This window comes from Panthera uncia, chromosome D1 (assembly GCF_023721935.1).
Source record: "Panthera uncia isolate 11264 chromosome D1, Puncia_PCG_1.0, whole genome shotgun sequence".
In the NCBI taxonomy this organism is placed as follows: domain Eukaryota; kingdom Metazoa; phylum Chordata; class Mammalia; order Carnivora; family Felidae; genus Panthera; species Panthera uncia.
In genome coordinates this window covers 14482480-14505416 of record NC_064808.1, presented here as the reverse complement: position 1 = coordinate 14505416, position 22937 = coordinate 14482480, and the positions used below count along the sequence as shown (strand labels likewise).

The window sequence follows — 22937 nt, the reverse complement described above, 5'->3', positions numbered from 1 at the left end:
GACCGGTGAATACAGTATCAGTTAGCAGGCCTCAAGAGTAATTCCAGACTTCTTTGCCATTCCTTAGGTTTAGGTAACTGGTAAGTGTTGCTCAGATGGAGCGGATTCCCCTTTTCTTTGACCTTATAGTCTCAGCAGCCCATAGCTAGAATTGAAAAATTACAAAACTGAAACCACACATTTTGACCATGGAATTATCTGACTTTGGAAAGTGCTCCATTCTGTTAAGATAATGACAAACGTACTGGTGCTCTGCAACAACTCCTACACGTCTAGAGAACTGCTAGGGAGTTAAAAGCTTTGCTAGTTGGTAGCTTTTCTAGAAATTTGCTCTAGTAAAATTATAAGAAAAAGTTTATATACAAAATGTCACCCCAACACTTGCATTAATCGTAAATAAAACACACTGATATACAGGACACCCAGTAGGTAAAACTCCTATGCATATAAATGTACTGGAATAAAAATCAAACTATTAACTGTGGTCTTTGGTTAATTTTATATGAATATAACCAAAGTAGAGGTTACTTTTATAGTCAGAGGGAATAAAGCAATCTTAAAATGTTAACCACATTACATCATTTCCAGGATTTTAGGTCAAACGTTAGCTAATATTATAGTATACAAGCTCCAAAATTTAAGTCAGAGTACCTTCTGGTGCTAGAAGCCTGTTTTCTCACCGTCCCCACAGCTCTCCCACCCACAAATGACTCAAGATCCTGCTGCTCTTTTTCCCCGAGAGCTGTTCTCTTCAGTGTTTACACATGCGTTATGCTGTATTTGATAAAAGACAAGTATAACTGGACTACAAAGTCTTGATTGTACAATCATGATATAACAGGCTTGGAAGAACAAGGATAACCAATCAGAAGTATAAAAAAAGCTTTATTAGTGCATATATACAAATTTACAAGGTCAGAAACTGGAGAAATACAAACAGCTTTAAAACACAATTTGCCTTTTCTTCAGTTTAAAGTGACTTTTACCTGATTGTGATACAATAGAAAGTACAGAACAGTAAACTGCTTTTCAAATACTGGAATTTTATGGAGAGTACATTCACATAAAAGGGAGGTGAATTTTGGAACAAGGTTAAGACAATGGAGACACATTAATACATACAGTGGCTCTTGTTACATTTACTGCCACACATGTGAGGGGGGAAGTCCTCAAAATTAAAGATATGAACACCTGCTGCTGCCTGTATTGAGATTTAAATATGCCACTAGTGTGTGAAATGACTGAGCTATCAGTTCTAGAATCTGTGAGAATCCTCTAAAGAGTGTGGCCATCTGTCAGCACAAGGTAAACACCTCAATATACCTCAGCACTTCAGGGGTGGCAGGCTAGAAGAAGACGTCAGAGATTCCGATAATCCCAGTTAAGCAAAACAGAATACAGAGCTGCCTTCTTAATTGCACTTGTTCTGGAGTAGAAGTTAATGAGAGAGAGCCACACTAGGAACTAAATGAGCCTCTACTAGACAGGAAAATCCTTCACTTTTTGTGAGTCCTCCACTGAGGTATTATACTCATGAACCACATGTTCCCAATCAGAGGTTAATGTACCTAATACGCTGAGTTTGCCAGTGTGAAAATAAAGGCAGCCATGTCAAAGCATTCAGTCAACCTCACCTCACCCTTCAGCAAAACAGAAAAATTACATTTCACAAATGTGAAAACTTTGTATGTCTATGCTTTTGCCCAGGAAATTTATATGCTCTCCCTCATAACATTTTGTTTACTGACGACAGTAAAACTGGTTAAGACTCTGAACTGAATGCACAAAAAAACAAACAAAAACAACCTATAAAAAAAGCACCCCCACCCCACCCCAAACTATGTGTTTGGAGCCATTTTCCTTCTCTTCAGTCTTGCTCGCCAATCCTCAGGAAGCGCTTCAAAATTAGCGTTTCTCTCTGCCATGCCACTGTGAAAACAACATACAGATTATTCACTGGAAAGAAAAAATATGAAACTGTTTATTTCCTAACAAAAGCCACTGCCTAACACTGAAAATCTGACCCATCACAACTACGTTCATTACAATGCTTCAAAAGTTTCTCAGGAGTGAGTGCCTGGGTGGCTCAGTCAGTTAAGCATCCAACTCTGGATTATGGCTCAGGTCAGGAGGTCAAGAACTGAGATGGAGCCTCTGCACTGACATCTCCAGAGTCTCCTTCCTCCTCTTTCTCTGCCCCTCCCCCACTCACACTCATTCTCTCTCTCAAAAATAAAGTTTTAAAGAACAGTTTCTCAGCTAAGTACCAGCATATTCTTCATCAAATTTCTTAATTCTGATGGGTCAACCAAAGATATACTCTCTCTACAGTTTTATGGATACGTGAGTGCATGCTTAGTTTTATCTATCTCCAGTAACCATTAAAGTCACATTGAAGGAATACAACAATTCTTGTGAAAGTTTTTCTTAGCCCCAAGGAGTTACAATTCTTTAGGAAAGATATATTTTAACCTTCAACTTACTATCAAAGACCTTTGGATATAATGTTTTTGAAATTCTCTTTCCAACAGTTCTATTTGTAAGCATTGTTATCTCATAGCTTATTCAATCATCTTCAAAATACGTTAAACTCAGACACTATAATTACCAGAATGGGTGCATTGGATCCATTTTATAAATCTCTATAAATCTAAAATAATCTAAATACAGTATCTTTTGTGATTCCCCACCTATCATTTTGAAATAGTTTCCTATTTCATCATTGTTAGGAATTAATCATTACTCAATTTCCAGCAATACCAAAAAGACTAAAATAATAAGAAAACCCAAGTAACAGAATCGCCTACAAGGATGAGGCAAAAGCACAAATTGTCAGTAACAGCATCCCCAGCTTTCTTATTGTGTTGCCCCCCAAAAGCATGTAACCTTTCAAGGAAGTAAAAGAGTCTGGAGGCAACATCTTCATTCATAGTACGCCCCCCCTCCCCCATACTATTACTATTTATAAGTAAGCTCTATGCCCCAAGTGGGGCTTGAATTCGTGACCCCGAGATCAAGAGTTGCATGCTCTACTGACTGAGCCAGCCAGGTGCCCCTGCTTTGCTTTGCAAGTATTAAACAAACCAAAGGATAAAAGCAAACAGACAGTGGCACTGTACATTCTAATAATTATGATGGTAAAACTTATTGGGTAAGTAACATTTCAGACTATGGGTATGAAGAGGACCACATCCTAGATGAATTTTCTCAAATTTGAGATTCATGTGTGAACAGTGTATCTCTAACAAAAAAAGAAGTATAATTTTCTCATTAAAAAGGAACACCACCACCCAATTATTTTGTAACAAGAATCAGGACTGGGGTGCCTGGATGGCTCAGTCAGTTAAGCACCTGACTTCAGCTCAGGTCATGATCTCAGGATTTGTGAGTTCAAGTCCCACATCAGGCTGTGTGCTGACAGCTCAGAGCCTGGAGCCTGCTTCGGATTCTGTGTCTCCCTCCCTCTCTGTTCCTCCCCTGCTCATGCTCTCTCTCTCTCAAAAATAAATATTAACAAAAACCAAACAAACAAAAAGAACCAGGATTATGTCATTTCCCTAAAATGACACGACAGGAATCCTTCAGGTTTTATGATGCTGTATGCTAAAATTCATTTCAGAGGGTTATAAGTAGACAAATGCTGAAAGCAGGTATATAATGACTGCAGAAATAGATATTTTAGGAACAAAAAACCTCTTACAGTGACCATTCTAATTGGTGTTTATATATCTAAAACTAAAAATGCCTTCAATTAGGAAACAAAAGATGGCTATCCTCTTCCAAATGGTTTCGTTAAGTATTACATTTATGAATGTTGCAAATGTTAAGAACCAGAAGCAATGATAAGCTAGAACCTATCAAAGATGAATCTGAAATATGGCAGCACTATTTATGAGATGAGTATCTTCCAGGTTATGTTGTAACAACTAAACAATTAGTTGCATCCAAAGAATGTTACTCATTTTAGTCTGGACACCTTTAAAACCAAGAAAATAAAGAAAAAAATTTGAGTTAGCTATGCTTAAATTCTTAGAAAAATCTCTAATGAAGTTTTCTCCCCTCCCCTTTTAAAATTTTTTTTTAAGTAAGCTATGCACTCAAAGCAGGGCTTGAACAGGGGCGCCTGTGTGGCTCAGTCGGTTAAGCGTCCGACTTGGGCTCAGGTCATGACCTCACGGTTCAAGATTTCAAGCCCCACATCAGGCTCTTGTGCTGACAGCTCGGAGCCTGGAGCCTGCTGTGGATTCTGTGTCTCCCTCTCTCTCTGCCCCTCCCCCACTCCCATTCTGTCTCTCTAAAAAATAAATAAAATATTAAAAAAATAATAAAAGTGGGGCTTGAACACAACCCCAAGATTAAGAGTTGTATTCTCTACTGACTAGCCAGCCAGGCACACCCCCTCCCCCTCCCTTTAACTTCTGTAAATTATTTGCAAAATAATTTTTTAAATGTTTATTTATTTTGAGAGAGAAAGGGCACGCATGCAAGTATGAGAGGGGGAGAGAGCAGAGAGAGAAAGAGAGAATCCCAAGTAGGCCCTATCAGTACAGAGCCCAACGTGGGGCTCTATCCCATGAACCGTGAAATCATGACCTGAGCTGAAATCAAGAATCAAGATGCCTAACCGACTGGGCCACCAGGTGCCCCTGTAAAATAATTTCAAAAAAAATTTATGAAAGGGTCTATTGAATCTACATGGTAAGTGGGACAGGTATTTTTCCTGGTATGCTAAGACAGGTATGCTAAAGACAGTCTTTTTGCTTAAGAGAAACAATCAGTAGGATAAAGTATTAAAACTGTTATCTCTGGGATGCCTGGATAGCTCAGTCGGTTAAGTGCCCGGCTTCAGCTCATGTCATGATCTCACAGTTTGTGGGTTTGAGCCCTGGGTCTGGCTCTGTGCTGACAGCTTAGAGGCTGGAACCTCCTTTGGATTCTGTGTCTCCCTCACTCTTGGCCCCTCCCCCACTCATATGGTCTTTCTCTCTCAAAAATAAACATTAAAAAAAATTTTAAACTCTTGATATCTATAATTTTGAAAAAGGGTAGATCATAATTCTCACAGGGAAATAATCATTATGACTTATAAACTTTTAGATAAAGGTTTGTAAAATATATCAAAAATTAAGGATTGTGATTTAAAGAATATGACTGCTGCTTTAAAACCACCACCATAACCCACTCATCTGGGGGCTTTTGTTTACCTGACCAGCTGCTGCTGTTTCCACTCTTCGATTCGCTTCTGTGCAGTTGATTCCCGGTCCTCTTCACTGGAACTAGAGTTCTCCTCTTCATCTAACTCACGCTGGATACTCTGCCACTTCTTTACCAAAGATGGCATTTTGGTTTTACTCTTCTTTGCCTAGAACAAAGGGTAAAGGTCAGAAGGAAGAAAATACATAAAATACGGAAATAAGATCCACACAAGATCAAGGTTCTTCTTACATCTAAGGAATAAATAAACTTTAAAATCAAAAGGAAAAAAAAAAAAAAATCAAAAGGACAGAAACACAAAAAATAAATACTATTATAAATTCTTGCCCGAAATTTCTACCAACTATAAATCTAATTAATGCTTGGTCAAAATTCTAAAAACTGGAAAAAAAAAACAAACCCATAAATGTGTTTTTATAAAATTAGGTCAGAAAAATTTCCTTCAGCCTCATTATTCTATGGAATTCAAAACTGTTGCCCTTATCTCAGAATTACAGTGTTTCCTCTTGCAAATTTTAACTAAATGCAGTGTTCACATTAAGTAAAATAGAGCTGAGAAACAAATGACCAGCTTTCCTGGAAACAGCAACAAAGTCAAGACAACAAATATTTACAAAGCAAGATGTATCAAAATATTAATGGTTCTAAGAGGAGATATAATAAAAGTTTTTTGGTTCATCTTCATTTTCTAAATTTTTTCTATAGTAAGTATTTACTTTCAGAATAAAAAAAAAAATCTTGTGAAAGTAGCAAAAGTAGGCCTACATATATCCAACACGGTTTGCTCTATCACTATCATCAGGCTTCTGATCAATGGCACCCTAGCAAAGAGGCCTTCCCCGACCAACCTAACTGGAAACAGCACCACCTCCCAAAGACCACTTTCTGTCCTGACACTGCTTGTTTTTTCTCACTGCATTTTAAAGCACCAAACATGTATGCATTTGCTTATCTGTCTCCCCGACCCCATTCCCCCACTTCTTTGGTTTGTATTCTTTTGTATTCCCCCACAAACATTTGATTCACTTCTGCGTCCCCAGCTTCTGGGGAGAATGCCTGACAAATAGTATGCCTCAAAAATATACTTGTTGAGGGGCACCTGCATCTGGGTGGCTCACTCAGTTAAGCATCCGGCTTTGGCTCAGTTCATGATCTCACAGTTCATGAGTTAGAACCCCCACATCAGGCTCTGCACTAACGGCTCGGAGTCTGGAGCCTGCTTCGGATTCTCCATCTCTCTCTGCCCTTCCCCTACTCATTCTTGCACACTCCCTTCTCAAAAATAAATAAATAAACATTAAAAACAAAAAAAACCTGATCATGTTAAAAAAATAAATAAAACCAAAAACCAAATTTGTTGAATCTGTGATTAGTTATGGGAAATTCAAAGGCTCCTGTATCAGACATGGGGGGAAACATGTTTTTTATCCCTATATTTTGAAGAGCTATGTACTTGAAGACCTGACCAGGTTACACTAGAAACACAACAAGCAGTTGAGTGGTAGGTGTGATTAACCGCTGCTGGGCTCATCTTGGACCAGGTATGGGGGCCCACCCTGTTTTTCCTGCCTGTACTTGAGAGATATTTCTTAATTCCCCAAAATCTGAGAAAGTAAGTTTTAGATTTTCAGTCTTTCTTCTATTACTTTGCTCTCTGCTCAATACCGTATTTTGACTGTAATGGACAGTTCTTAACGTTCTGGAGAACTTAGTGCTCCATCTGTTGTGTTTACACCTTTAGCCCCACACACCCCCACACTCTAGGCTGTCATTTCACCTGTGGTTCAGCCTCACACACTGCATACATACCCTGCCAATAAGCTCCAAAACAGCCCACCTGGGGTTAGCACGGAACCATACATGTAAAAAGTAACATGAACTAGTAACGGTCATATGTGGACAGAGGGCTCGGTGACGTATGACCTCTCACTGAACACTGTCAAACATGACTAAAATCCAAAGCTCTAGGTAGAGTCACTGTTGTTTCCTTTTGACTTCTATGGGTTTTGTGAAAAAATTTTTTATCACATTTGATTCCTGTCATGGGAAAATAAGTTGTTTTAGAAGTTATTTATTGTCAATCACATCCAAAACCATGGATAAAGAATTATACTGGCTGTTTTTTTCTTTTTAAAGTTCACTTATTTTGAGAGAGATAAAGTGCAAGTTAGACAGGGGCAGAAAGAGGGGGAGAGAATTCCAAGCAGGCTCCGCACTATCAGCACAGAGCCCGACACGGGGCTTGAACACAAGAACCATGAAATGATGACTGGAGCCAAACTTGGACACTTAACCAACTGAGCCACCCAGGGGCCCCTGCAATGGCTGTTCCAGCACATTTTTACAGGGGAACAGGCAGTCAGATGAATAAAGATCCAATGGCTAGGACTTGTTTTCTAGCCTTTTTTTTTTTTTTTTTAAGGGCACTTGGTATTTAAAATTTTTTTTTAACGTTTATTTTTGAGAAAGAGACAGAGCGTGAACAGTGGAGGTACAGAGAGAGGGAGACACAGAATCTGAACCAAGCTCCAGGCTCTAAGCTGTCAGCACAGAGCCCGATGCAGGGCTTGAACCCACAAACCTTGAGATCATGACCTGAGCAGAAGTTTGGTGCTTAACCGACTAAGCCACCCAGGCGCCCCTAGGACACTTGATATTTTTAATAAATGTTTTATTTTATTCTTGAGAGAACACATGCAGGGGAGGAGCAGAGAGAAAGGGGGACAGAGGATCTGAAGCAGGCTCTGCTGTGGAGCTTGAACTCATGAACTGTGAGATCATGACGTGAACCGAAACCAAGAGTCAGACACTTAACCAACTAAGCCATCCAGGCGCCCCTAGCTTATTTTCTAGTAAGCTGCACACAAAATTCTTCAGCAACAAGATTGAAAACATGCATTTCAAATATTCTTAAACATCCAAGGAAGTATATTATTTTATATTCTTTTAAAATGGCCTGTAACAAGAAAGATAAGATTATCGTTGTTTTAATATGAAGTACATAAAAAAATGACATATTAACAAATTAGAATTCTGGATTTCCTAAAGTATTATTTACAAAACCATTAAAGCATGACCGGCTAAGAAATTACTTACTACTGCATGAAATCTTTGGAGAATTGGAGAAAGAGTGTCAAGGAAGGCTTCGTAGAAGAAATGATTCCCCAGCACTCGTTGTTCTAACATTTAATTGTGTAAAGAACAAAAAGTAGTGGGACTGGTAGACAAAGCAAAGATATGGAGGTGGTAAACAGTATGTTGGCTCAGGAGAACCATATATGCTATAGTATAGACCTTGACACTATATTAAAGACAGTGTTCTAATTGTTATCATTGACTTCCATAATATTTACTTTGTTTCTGGATAATTTCTGAAACCATAATACTAACCTGGACAAGGGGTTTCAAGTGGAATCACATGGCCTATTCTGTGTGAACACATATCTCATTCAGTAAGGTTCCTTTAACCATGGTAAGGCAAATGAATTTGCCCTGCTGATCCCTAGAGAAATGATTCTGGTTCAGGCAGATAAAGTGCCAACACAGAGAAAAAGCTGATGAGAAACTTTGGGTAATCAGGGCATTCAAAAGTGGCCACTGAATGTGACGTGACATCAGTAAAATGGAAGGCCATGAAGCTCCAGGCCCTGTTTCCCCAAGGAAACATTATGAAAACAAATACAGACTAAAATTGCTTTATGGGAACTCTGGAAACAAGATGAAGATCTGCAGCAAACAAGAGAACACTCAATCAAGAAGCCACACTTGAGACACCTGCCTAGCTCAGTAGGTAGAGTATAGGACTCTTGATCTCAGGGTTTTAAGTTTGAGACCCATGTTAGGTCTAGAGAATACATAAAAATAAAATCTAAAAACAAACAAACAAACAAAAAAAAAGTCACACTCAAAACGGTAGGAGATTTTGTGGCATGTTTGCTTGCCTTTGCACCACCCTCTCCTGTGTGGTTGGGATGAAACAGCCCAATTCTCAGTTCCCTACCTGAGGAGGGAAGGAAAAGAGTAAAATATTCTCTCTTCTGTCTGCGGCTGCCTGAAGGACTGGTTTCGGTACATTGACTAACTTGGAGCTCAAGCGGTAATGGCAGCATATTTTGAATCTCAGGTTGGAAGCCATGAAAGGCAGCAGCAGGTACTGCAGCATTGTGAAAACCACAGGGAAACTGCAGTCTTGTGGATACCTAGGAGCAGAGATTATGGGCAGAGGAATACTAAACAACATATAAAGCTCCTAGGAAAAAAGAAGGTGTAAGACAGGAAGATGAAAATTAGGGGCATCTGGGTGGCTCAGTTGAGCACCCGGCTCTTGGTTTCAACTCACGTCATGATCTCATGATTTGCAGGTTCGAACTTCACGTCCAGCTCTGTGCTAACAGCAAAGAGCCTGCTTGGAATTCTCTCTCCCCCTCCCCTGCTTGCTCGCACACAAGTTCTCTCTCTTTCAAAATACATAAACTAAAAAAAAAATAATAATAATAAATTAAATGTATACAGATGGGGGGCCTCTTGGGTGGCCTGGTTGGTTGAGTGTCTGACTCTTGATTTTGGCTCAAATCATGATCCCAGGGTCGTAGAACTGAGTCTTGCGTCGGGCTCTGCACTGAACTTGGGACATGCTTAAGATTCTCTGTCTCCCCCCTACCTCTCTCTTATGCTTGCACACTCTTAAAAAAAAAAAACAAAAGGGGCGCCTGGGTGGTGCAGTCGGTTAAGCGTCCGACTTCAGCCAGGTCACGATCTCGCGGTCCGTGAGTTCGAGCCCCGCGTCAGGCTCTGGGCTGATGGCTCGGAGCCTGGAGCCTGTTTCCGATTCTGTGTCTCCCTCTCTCTCTGCCCCTCCCCCGTTCATGCTGTCTCTCTCTGTCCCAAAAATAAATAAAAAACGTTGAAAAAAAAAAAAATCTACACAGGGGATATAGATGCCCAGAAAAGGCCCAAAGAGATCTAAACCTTCATGCTGGGCTTCTTAATGAAGGTCTTTCCACAAAGAGAACGCATGTGCAAAGACTGGGAGAGACAATTGTTTTGCCAAATGCCTCATTTTCAACAAAGAAAAAAATCACAAAGCACAGATGAAACTGGCAAACATGTGCATTCAAAGGAACAAAATAAATCTCTAGAAACCAACCATAAATACATACTTCAGACTCACTAAAGACCTTAAAACAGTTGTCTGAAATGTATTCAAAGAGCTAAAGAAAAATAAAGGCAAAGAACTAAAGGAAATCAGGAAAATTACACATGAATGAGATTATCAACAAACAGGTAGCTATAAGAAAATGCAAACCAAATAGAAATTCTGAAGCTGAAAAATGTGAACTGAAAAATTCATTAGCTCAACAGCCAACTCTGATAGGCAGAAGAAAGGATCAGCAAAATTGATGGTAGGTCATTTGAAATTACAGAGTCTGCAGAGCAAAAAGAAAAACACTGTGAACCATTGAATTCTACTCCTGAAACCGATATTGCACTGTATATGTTAACTAATTAGAATTTATATAAGAATTTGAAGAAAATACATAAGTGCATTTTCAGAGATTAAAAAAAAGAAAATGAAGCAAAGTGAACAGAATCTAAGTAATTTATAATACACCATTAAGTGGACTAATATATGCATTATGGGAATCCTAGGAATATGGAAAGAAAACGGCAGAACTTATTTTAAGAAATAAAATATTTTAAGCCACAGTGCCTGGGTGGCTCAGTCGGTTAAGTGTCTGACTCTGGATTTCAGCTCAGGTCATGATCTCATGGTTTGTGATATCGACCCTTATGCTGGGCTCTTAACTGACAGTGTGGCATCAGCTTGGGATTCTGTCTCTCCCCCTCTCCCACTAGTGTGCGTGCTCTCTCTCTCAAAATAAATAAACAAAAAAAAGAATAGCCAAGGGGCACCCAGGTGTCTCAGCTGGTTGAGCATCCAACTCTTGATTTTGGCTCAAATCATGATCCCAGGGTCATGTGGGACTGAGCCCCATGTTGGGTTCTGTGCTGAGCATGGAGCCTGCTTAAGATTCTCTCCCTTTCTCCCTCTGCCCCTCTCTCCTGCTTGTCTGCATGCTCTATTTCCAAAATAAATTTTTAAAAAATTAAAAAGAAATAATAGCTAAAAACTACTCAAATTTAATGAAGACATGGATATACATACCCAAGAGGTCTAACAAACTCCAAGTAGAATAAGCCCCAAAAGATCACCCTGTGACACATAACTTGTCAGAAACCAAAGAGAATCTTGAAAGCAGCAAAAGAAAAATGACCTGTCATGTACAAAGGTTCCTCAATAAGATTATCAGGATTTCTGGAAGAAATGGTGCAGGCCAAAGGCAGCAGGATGATATATTTAAAGTGATCAAAGAAAAAAAAAAAAAGTTGAGAATTCTGTACAGGCAACACTTTCCTTCAAAAATGAAGAAGAAATTAAGATACTCCTAAATAAACAAAAGCTCTGTGGTTCATTATTGCTTGACCTATCCTACAATAAATGCATAAGGGAGTTCTTCAAGTTGAAGTGAAATGATGCTAAATACCTAAGTTGTCATACAAAAAAATAAAGTTCTCTGATAAAGGTAAACACATGAATATGAAAATCAGTAGGATTGTGGTTTTGGTTTGTAACTCTTACTTTTTATTCTTCTACAGAATTTAAAAGACAAAAGCATAAAAAGTAATTACAAAGCTATGTTACTGGGCACACAGTATGTAGAAATATAATTTATAACACCAATAACATAATGGAGTGGGATGCAGCTATATAGGAGTGGTTTTTGTCTGCAATAGAATGTATCAGTTTAAAACTGATTATAACTTAAGCACATTACATATAATACCCATGATTTCATAAAGAAGATGAATATAAGGGCGCCTAGGTGGCTTAGTCAGTTGAGCGTCCAACTTCAGCTCAGGTCATGATCTCACAGCTCGTGAGTTCGAGCCTCGCGTCGGGCTCTGTGCTGACAGCTCAGAGCCTGGAGCCTGGTTCGGATTCTGTGTCTCCCCCTCTCTGCCCCTAACCCACTCGTATTCTGTCTCTCTCTCAAAAATAAATACACATTAAAAAAAAACAAAACACTTTTTAAAAAGATCTTAAAAAAAAAAAAAAAGAGGGGCGCCTGGGTGGCTCGCTCGGTTAAGCGTCCGACTTCGGCTCAGGTCATGATCTCATGGTTCGTGAGTTCAAGCCCCGCGTCAGGCTCTGTGCTGATGGCTCAGAGCCTGGAGCCTGTTTCAGATTCTGTGTCTCCCTCTCTCCCTGACCCTCCCCCGTTCATGCTGTCTCTCTCGGTCTCAAAAATAAATAAACGTTAAAAAATAAAAATAAAAAACATAAATAAATAAAGAAAATGAATATAGAACATATGCTAAAGGAAATGACAAGAAAATCAAAATGTGTCATTAAAAAAGTCAACTAAACACAAAAGGTGGCAGTGAGAGGAGAAATGAGGACAAAAAATCTTCAGAATACATACAGAAAACAAGTAACAAAATGGCAACAGTAAGTCCTTCCCTGTCAGTAACTACTGATAATAAATTAGTAATTTACTGATGTAAATAAATCTCTCCAATCAAAAGATGTATTCTGGCAGAATGGATTTAAAAAAACAGAACTGAATAGGGAGCCTGAGTGACTCAAGTCAGTTAAGGGTCTGACTATTGATTTTGGCTCAGGACATGATCTCACAGTTTGTGGATTGAGCCCATGCCTGGCTCTGTGCTGACAGTGGTGGAGTCTGCTTGAGATATTCTCTCCCTCTCTCTCTCTGCCCCATCCGCAAGTGCGCACTCTCCCTCAAAACAAATAAACAAAAAAACAGAATTGAAGTGGTGATGTCTGTAAAACGTTAATTTTCTATCTAAGGATATACACAGATTTAAAGTAAAAGGACAAACAGACTCCATGCAAATAGTAACCAAAAGAAAGCAAGGGTTAACAACATTAATATAAAAGAGACTAAGTAAAAAACTGTTACAAAAGATGAAAAAGGACGTTATATAATGCTAAAACTGTAAACCAAATAAACGATCACTTATGATAGTATCCAACAAAATAAAGAATAAAATACCTAAGAGTAAATTTAGGAAAGGAAGTAAAAGACTTCTACACTGAAAATTACAAAAAATTGCCAAAAAAAACCCCCCAAAAAACCCTGAAGACCTAAATAAATGGAAAGAATCTTGTGTTCACAGACTGAAAAATCCAATATTGTTAAAATGGCAGTATGACCCAAACAATTCAGACATGAAATGCAATCCCTATCAAAACTCCACTGGCTTTTTATGCATAAATAGAAAAGCTGAATAAATTCGTATCAAATTACAAGGGGGCCTAAATAGTCAATATTGAAAATTACATACAAAGTTGGAGAACTCATACTTCTACATGCTACTGAATTATATACTTTAAAGTGTTGGTTTTTACATGAATATCACTTCAATAATAAAAATTTTTAAATAAAAACTTGGGAGAGATTTACTGTACCTTATCTTTCTTTCCTTTTTTTGTCTTCTCAGATGGTGGCATTTTGGGAGCTGGCGGCGGTGGTGGTGGTGGTGGCGGAGGAGGAGGAGGTGGTGGTTCAATAATGGCAGTGGTAGGCACAGCACCTCGGGCCTGGACTGGCTGCAATGTGGGAGTCACTGCCATTGGGACAGAACATTCAGCATAGCTCATGATTGCAGGAGCTGTTGCTAGTCCTAGGTAATTTGACTGTAGGGCCATTCCTCTGGCTTGATGACCCATTCCTGTTGCTGGATGGCTAACAGATATTGCCTGGTGTCCAATCCCTGCAGACTGGTGTCCAATCCCTGCTGCCTGATGACCTAACATACAAGCCATAAAATAAAACTATTAAGAAGGACACTTTGACAAAGCAGAAACAAAGATAGAAAAGGGATTTGGGGGTTAGATCACCTATAAAATGATGCCAATATACCTTCTCCTCAAAAAATACAGCCACATTTTCTGGCAGCAAAATATTTCTGAATACTTTAGTATTATGGTACTTTTTTCTTTAAAAAAAAAAAAAAAAAAGCTCTAAGCCCAACGTGGTGCTTGAACTCATGACCCCATGATCAAGAGTTCCATGTTCTACGGACTTGAGCCAGCCAGGCACTTCAGCATTAAGGTACTTAAATTATCAAAATTACTGATGTCATGTAAGTGCACAGAAAACAATATGGAACATGTCAAATTGTTAACAGTAGTTTTTAGTAACTGAAAGAAAAACATATAAGGAGTTCTTGAAATGAAAAGCCTTTACACGATATCTAAAAGCCTTTTATGACACCTAATTCCAAAAACAAAGATGTAATATGTTCAGGAAAACAGATTTCAATCACAATGCTTACCTGCAGCTATAGCTGACTGGCTGTAGAGGACTGGAGAACTACCAATGGTAGCTGATCTCTGAACTACTGCATTACTAATTTCTGTGGCTTTTCTTTTTATCGCTTTAGTGGAAGGAGAACTAGAGACGGCAGAATCAACTGAACTCTGAAACAGAAGAGAATCTAGTCAGTGGCTAAAAGCTCTAGTTAAACATCCTCTTCTAATATAAAACATGGTGTCAGTCATGCCCCAGTCCCCAGAAACCCTTCGGAATGCCAAAGAGCATTTCTCACCTGGCTAGTTACAACTGTGGTTTGTGTAGAAGGTTTCAATGGAGTATCCTCCTCTGTTCCTGGGGCAGGAGGCTCTTCACTTCCCTCATCCTCCATCTCTACCTCCTGGATCTCACCATCTTCTACAGGAGGAGGGGGAGGGGGAGGGGGAGGAGGGGACTCTGGGGGTGGAGGTGGGGGTGGTGGCATTTCCAAAGGTAATGGAGGTTGAAGCACAGGCACATTCGACTGAAGGAGAGTCCAGAATGGAGTAAGTGGCATGAGTGATGAAGAAGAAACTTGGCCAGAAAAGGACTCTTTACAAAGAGAACCTATGAAAATAAATAGGAGTCAGGAAAAGGGCAAGACAAAAGCTCCATGGCTTACATTCACAACAATGTTCAACTGCCTAGTGAGACAACTGGACCTACAGGCATCTATTCTCTACACTCATACTACTGAAATATTAAGCAATTCAGTTCAAAAATGCTTCCATAGAAATATAAATTTATGAACCCCACAGTTAGCACCTGCCCTAGCTGTTATATACTAGTGTGTTCTTTGGGTCCAGATTTATGGATAAATAAATGAAGTACATCACATCAATTCAATGAGAAATTTGGTCATTGAGCTTGAAGTTTCTTATTTCAAACATTCACAGTTTCAACATACACAACTAGAAGGGAATGCTCTGGGTCTTTATTTCAAAAAAGAAGAGGGGAGTAAATAATGTACATTTGTGATTCTGATTCCGTGTTATTTTATTTTTTAGCGAGTAGATAACTGATCATGGATGACCCAGAGAAGTACTCATTCAAAATACCTTTTATTAATCTGGGTTACTAAGTTTTAAAAATCCATTTGCAAGGTGGTCTTGTCAACTCTATCATTCCTTTGTACCTCTGTATGAATTATTTGCTAAACCACAGCAACACAAATCAAGGAAGGTATTTTTTTTTTATTTCTGTGATGAGAAAGGGAAATTTAGAAAAACAAATCTTCAAGGTAAAGGATAACAAAGGCACACACAAAAGAGGTATTTGGAGATGCAGAAGATCTGAAGTTGCTGAAGTCTGAGTTAAGAAATTATAGCTGAAAAGCTGCAGGATCAGCTTTCCTCAAATTCTGCAAAAGCCAGTTAATTACTGTCCTTTCTCTCCTGGGAAAAGTTTTAAAGGTTAGAGAAAATAGGAGGATATACTTACTTGTAGCCTTCCCCATCCCTCTTTATCGTCAATAGGGAAGTTTCACAATATATGGGACTATTAGATATATATCCCAGGAATGCTGAAGGGAATTTTCTCCCTAAAAATCATAGAATTTAGGAGTAGAAGAGACATGAGAAATCATCTAGTTCAACTCTCTGATTTCAAAGGTAGTGAAACCCAGGAGGGAAATGACTTGCCCAAGATCATACAGCTCTCAATGACTAGGTCTGACTCCTAGTCTAGTGCTATTTTACCAAGAAGTCTTGGTGAAATACCAGGGATCTAACAGATTTAGAAATCACAGTTAAATAAATCTCAGTTTGGGGCACCTGGGTGGCTCAGTCGGTTAAGTGTCCCACCTTCGGCTCAGGTCATGAACTCACGGCTTGTGGGTTCAAGCCCCACATCAGGCTCTGTGCTGACAGCTGAGAGCCTGGAGCTTACTAAGGATTCTGTGTCTCCCTCTCTCTCTGCCCCTCCCTCCCCCGCTCATGCTCTGTCTCAAAAATAAACATTAAGAAAAAAAATTTTTTAATAGTACAAAAAATAAATCTCACTTTTCATGGAATAGAGATCTAAATGCAATCACCTGTTAAATTTCATGGTCAAAAGTGATGGTATAACCATATACCATAAACAAAAGTCTCTATGACAAGGATAAAACCCTTTATTTACTTGGCTTGAAGACACCACGCTGTTCTCAATAAGGTAAAACCTAAGCCATTATGAACCATTTGGCTTTTAGGATAGCTTTACTTTTTATGGAGCAGGTAAAAATATTACACAAAAGATTTTAAGAATAGGATTTACAAGGTTACTGTAATTATTCTGAGATGTTGCTTACTTAGCAAAGGAAAGGAGCACTGAAAGAAAAAATTCACCAGAAAACAAGAATGCAGTTTTCCAGCTAATAGACTTCAAAAGTCTCATTAACTTTTTTATTTGGTCATATCTAATGTGAATTTATACACTGACCTTTAGATGAATAAAGTTTGGGTATGGCCAGGCAGTTTACTATGTTACATAATAATAGAACATCAAGATTACATCAGAACTAAGGTAATAAGTACTGAGAATTAATAATTTATCAAACTTCCTTCTACTAAACCTTCAACAACATTTGGTAGGTAAATGAATAAGCTAAGTTTTACATACTCTCGTCTAAAATCATAATGCAACACAGAAATGTTTATGATGGCAAAATGCTACTATGCAAAGCAACTCAAGGAAATACAGGTTCAAGGTTAAAAATGGGGTTTACAACCTCCAGCAAAGATAATCAGAATTAATTAAACTGTCAATAAGGAGATAAATTTAGCAGCAAACAAGGAGCATTTTTAGTTAATATTTGAATCCCATACTAAGTTTGCTCAAAACATAAAAGCTGTGTCTTAACACTGATAGCTTCCTTTAGCTTAAACACAAAGTTTGGATATTAATAGATATCCTTCTACACGATGCTTCTCTTCATTTCTAAATATAACCCAGTTGGTATATTTTGCCATTTAAGCGAACTTTCAAGTCTGAAATCCAAGGAGAGATTAAAAAACACAGTTTTGGGGGCACCTGGGTGGCTTAGTTGATTAAGTGGCCAACTTTGGCGCAGGTCATGATCTCCCTGTTCTTGAGTTGGAGCCCCACGTCAGGCTCTGTGCTGAGCTCAGAGCCTGGAGCCTGCTTTGGATTCTGTGTCCCCTCTCTCTGTCCCTGTCTCCCCCTCCCTCAAAAAAGGGTAAACTAAAAAAAAAATTTTTTTAGGATGGGACTAGAGTGTATTATGCTAAGTGACATTAGTCAGAGAAAGACAAATATCATGACTTCACACATATGTGGAATTTAAGATACAAAGCAGATGAACATAAGGGAAGCAAAAATATAAAAACAGGGAGGGGAACAAAACATAAGCGACCCTTAAATATAGAGAACTGAGGGGTGCTGGAGGGGTTGTGGTGGGGGGATGGGCTAAATGGGCAAGGGGCATTAAGGAAGACACTTTTTGGGATGAGCACTGGGTGTTATATGTAAGGGACGAATCAATGGATTCCACTCCTGAAATCATGATTGCACTATATGCTAACTAACTTAACGTAAATTTTAAAAAAAATTAAAATTAAAAACATAAAGGTAAACACAGCGTTTATTATATGCTAATAAATTTGAAAGTTACAGGCTTAGAATAGTGTGGGGATACAAATTTTGCTCTTCAAGAGCCTGTTTTTTTCTATTTCTAGGCAAGCTTCCCTTTACTGTTTTCCTGTATTTCTCCAAAGAGAAAATTTTTGCTTAGTATTCTGAACCAAGAGGCCAGTTTAGCAGTTACTGTATAAATAATAGTTCCATAGACTTTTGAAAAGCAGCTGAATTTAACCAAAGTGACAAAGCCTAGTAAGACAGACACAGTAGGTATCTTGAAATATCACTCATCTTTAGAGACAGGATGTTAAATTCAAACAATGAACGAAGACTGAAATGAACAGAAGTTTGAAACTTCCTTGCCCCCACAGTGTAGTAATTTTTCTTATTTAAAACATGATTTTAACCACTACTGGGCTGACAAAGTGAATATACTAAACTTTCTTGACAGGCTTAAATAACCATCAGTATTGCTCTTAAATCCCAAAAACCTTAGTACAAGATCTGGGTTTTACTTAGATCAAGATTATCAAGTTTTAATGGCTCTCATTAAAGAGGCTTAAGAATATAAACAGTTTATCAGTGACTTTTTCCTACAGCATAATTGTTTTACTCAGATAGGAATGTCTCAGTCTTCCTTTAACCAGACAGTACCCAACTTTATGTGTCTTCAACAAAGTGAGAAAATAATTCTAAGGTGTTCACAGAACACCTAAGAGTTGGTAATTCTAGAATACTCAGCTTTGTAACATACAAGAAAGGGACATTAGACAGCAGTCAGGAGTGGAATCTCCTATCCAGAACCACCATCAAGCCTTCACTGGACTAACTTCAGTTAACATGATAAAACTAACTTATTAGACATATCTATCATTACTACGAAAAGAAAAGAATGAGGAAAGTAATCAAAAGAAAATCCCTTTGTGAAAATATTAAGACACCCTGTAACTCAGAAAATATATTTCTGAAATAGTAAGTAAAATAAAACCACCCTTTTGCTTCATGCAAAATTATCACTGCAGCCAAATGTGGCTTTTTGTTTAGTGATCTGATAACTGCCCCTAGGCTATTTTAGAAATTAAAAAATCATCTAACATGATCAGTTTCATTTGGTACATTATCAGAACTTTTTAATTGGGATCAGGGAGCAACAGAATACAAAACATCATTTTTCGTAAGCAGAGGACAAAAGAATTCAGCTGTCCACTCCCTATGTTACCAACAAATTCCATGCCTTTACCTTTAAATGTTTATTACTTTAAAAGCCAAATCACAGACTCCTGTTTCACGTACTGTCATTTTAACAAACAGCTACCAGTTTTTTAGAATGAAAAATCATAGCCTTGACTAGGCTTCACTATTCACTTATTTCTGTCATTCCAAGAATGGTGGATTTAGAGGGGCAAAAATGCATCTTCCAAGATGTGGAAATCAAGCCACTCCTCTTTAGAGGAGCTCCTATTAACTAAGGAGCTATGAAAGCCTTTTTAAAAACGTATACAACAAAATAAAGAGTGCCTGTGTGGCTCAGTCGGTTGAGTATCCAACTCTTGATTTTGGTAATGATTCATGGTCATAGGATCGAGCTTCATATCGAGCCCCCTGCTCAGGACAGAGCCTGCTTAAAATGCTCCCTTCCCCTCTGCCCCTCTCCCCCACACTCTCAAAAAATAAATACATAAGTAAAAATAAGTTAATGTATACAACAAAACTAAAGACCTCTAGGAGAATATCTACTGGGTTGAGCCATCCTGACTGTTTTATGCTAGAATATTGTTGGCAATTTCCAATGATTATTTTGCTTCCCTGAAATAATGGTCCTAGTTTCATACCATTTCTTCAGAATATTTTGATTTACAACAACCATACTTGTAAGAATAGTGGAGTGCAAAAATGAGGCTGCACTATCTACAGATTAAGTTTTCCACAGAAAGGGAAAACAAATCTATTATCACTCCACAAAGATATTGACAATTCAGCTACTAGTTCCTCAACATTAACATTCCTGTTAGTGGATACACGGCTTTGTGGCATAACAGAGTGGTTATAGGACAATCTTTTTGTTGTTGTTAGATCTAATTGGGTACATTAAATGATTCCTGAATCGGGAGCATCCTATCTAGAAAGCAGATGGAAGCTCCTATGGGACAATCTTTTAAAAATCAAAATATATTGGCTCATCATTTTATTTTTTAGCAAAGTCTGATATTAATAGTCTGCTGATTTCTAAGCAGTCCCTGCCTTAGTTTTCTTCAGTATTAACTCTTGTATTTTTATGTTAAGCCACTATTTTTTAGCTAGAAATTTACGCTATGATTTGAATTACTTTCTTCTTTTATGGTACCAACTAACACAAATCTTTTTTTCTCCAAAAGTATTTCTCTCCAATTAATATAGGGTAAATTGTCCCACCTGTGGAATTCTCAGAAGATTCTGTAGAATTTGAATCAGTGCCAGTTTTGTCTTTCAAGGTCTGTTTAGGAAGAGTCTCGTCTCTACTTTCTTGTGCTTGGCTTTCTTCCTCTTCCTCCTCACCATCTGGGAACTCCCACTGAGACTCGCCCGACTGTTCGTTTACATAGAAATATCGTCTATGATCCCTAAATTACAAGAAAGAAAACACACGTTTTAAGACCCATCCTCCTACAAAGACACTTCCGTTTGGTCCTGTCCCAGGACAGCAGTCTGCTCTCACAGGGACGAACCTCTTCTTAACGGACTGCTATTCACAAAGGCAACAAAGAGCTTTGACAATTGAGGATGAAGAACCAAGGATAATTCAAAGCTATTTGCACTGCCAGCAGCTCTGTGAATACAGCCCTGAGCCCTCACTCCAACAGATGACTTAGAAAACACCTCTCACATTTTGTTTTGTTTTTTGCCAATGTTTAACAGGGTTTCAAGTTTCATTAACGAAGGGACTCAATCTCCTAGAACACTAATTTCCCTTCCAAAGAAGAGAACAACGAAGTTTGCGAAAGGTGACTCTTCCCCTCTTGGACCGTGGAATTCACATTTCATACTCTTGATATCAAACACAGTGAAAGCTAAAGAGAGGGAGAGGATCTGGGAGCTGAAAAATAAAAGAGCAAAGATTTCAAATAACGAAAAAAAAAATCAAGAAAAGCCAAATATAAAAAGAAATGTTTTCATCTGACCTGCTGGCAGAAGATAGTAATCTTGTTCTTCATTCACATCTTCTGGCACGAAGCTTTCCTTAACTTCACCGAGGTTAATCAGGAGTAGTTGCTTCCAGAGGTCCTGTAAAGCGCACAGAGCTCTCGCATGCGCTTAACCCCCAAGCCCGCCCTACTCCGTGCAACAACACTCTGGAGAGTAAAAACCAGCTTTGTCCATCTTGGGAAAAAATCCGTTACATGGAACACTTTAAACATTGCTTTTTGTTTCTCCGTGTGGCTGGCCCAAACTGTAAGTGCTTGCGGTGCTCTGCCTGCCCAGCACCGCTAACTGCAGCTGCTCTCAGTCTCCGGACAGGCTGTCATGTCGTCAGGTGGTGGTGATCACAAATCATGTCTGAGATGTCAAAGGTGAAAGGTGAAAAGGGGAGAAGAGTGCGTACCTGTCCCAGTGGCAGGACCAGCCTTTAGGAGTGGCGTTTATTTCATACTGTTTTAGTTGTTCTGCTGCATCCTGAAGTTTTCGTTTAAGGTAGTTCCCATTAAGAGCCCCTTCCCTCCAGTCTGCAATCCGAGTCTAGAATCAACAAACAGAGAAATAAGTTAAAAGGCTTACTGTTACATCAGAAGACAGAAATAAAAGGGACAGGTCTTCTGGTCCACAACTGTACTGCTATACTCTCACAAAAGGAAAGTAGGCCCAAAACGCACAGAAATACTGTCTTAATTTCATATAAAATATTGTTTGCTCTACACAGTTCTGAAAAACAAGACTGGACCTTAGTACATTTTTATACTGCCAGCTCTCCAGTATCTGTGAAAATGAGTAGCAGTTTTGTTTTTCTCCTTTGGACTATATTAATTCCCTAGCAATTTTAGTTTTTGGTAGAGAGTTCATTTGGTTCAGTAATCAAAAGCAAAGGTTCAATACTTAGGGAGGTAAGCTTCCTACAGGAGTTCCTTACTGAATCCTGCTCTACCATGTTGTAAACTATTCAGGTTACAAAAGGACTCCAAACTTTTATTTTTAGTTTGATGTGAATCTGTTATTAGGCTCATTGTGTTATTTAATGCATTCATTCATTCATTTATTTATTTATTTTACATCCAAGTTAGTTAGTATATAGTGCAATAATGATTTCAGGAGTAAAATCCAGTGGTTCATCCCTTACATGTAACACCCAGTGCTCATCCCAACAAACGTTTTCCTTAATGCCCCTTGCCCATTTATAGCCCATCCCCCCACCCACAACCCCTCCAGCAACCCTGTTTGTTCTCTATATTTAAGGGTCTCTTATGTTTTGTCCCTGTCCCCATTTTTGTATTATTTTTGTTTCCCTTCCCATATGTTCACCTGCTTTGTATCTTAAATTCCACATATGCGTGAAGTCACATATTTGTCTTTCTCTAATTTCACTTAGCATAATACACTCTAGTTCCATCTGCACTGTTGCAAATGCCAAGATTTCATTGTTTCTGATTGCTAATATTCCATTGTATACAGATACCACATCTTCTTTATCCATTCATCTGTCAATGGACATTTGGGCTCTTTCCATAATCTGGCTAGTGTTAACAGTGCTACCATAAACATTGGGGCACATTTGCCCCCTTTGAATCAGCATTTTTG

The 22937-nt window shown here is 38.6% G+C and overlaps 1 protein-coding gene across 2 annotated transcripts in view; it reads right to left on the bottom strand.

The window, feature by feature from the left end:
• Positions 1-865: 865 nt before the first annotated feature.
• The window catches only part of FNBP4 (formin binding protein 4), a 44350-nt gene continuing 22278 nt past the window's right edge, over positions 866-22937 (bottom strand). For both annotated transcript variants that reach the window (XM_049616825.1, XM_049616834.1), the window contains exons 11-17: positions 21751-21884; positions 20583-20770; positions 14851-15161; positions 14578-14722; positions 13709-14049; positions 5205-5362; positions 866-1929 (exon numbers count right to left, since the gene is read on the bottom strand). In XM_049616825.1, coding sequence (XP_049472782.1) covers positions 1839-1929; positions 5205-5362; positions 13709-14049; positions 14578-14722; positions 14851-15161; positions 20583-20770; positions 21751-21884 — 1368 coding nt within the window. In that variant the 3' untranslated portion in view covers positions 866-1838. The remainder of the gene's footprint in view (positions 1930-5204; positions 5363-13708; positions 14050-14577; positions 14723-14850; positions 15162-20582; positions 20771-21750; positions 21885-22937) is intronic.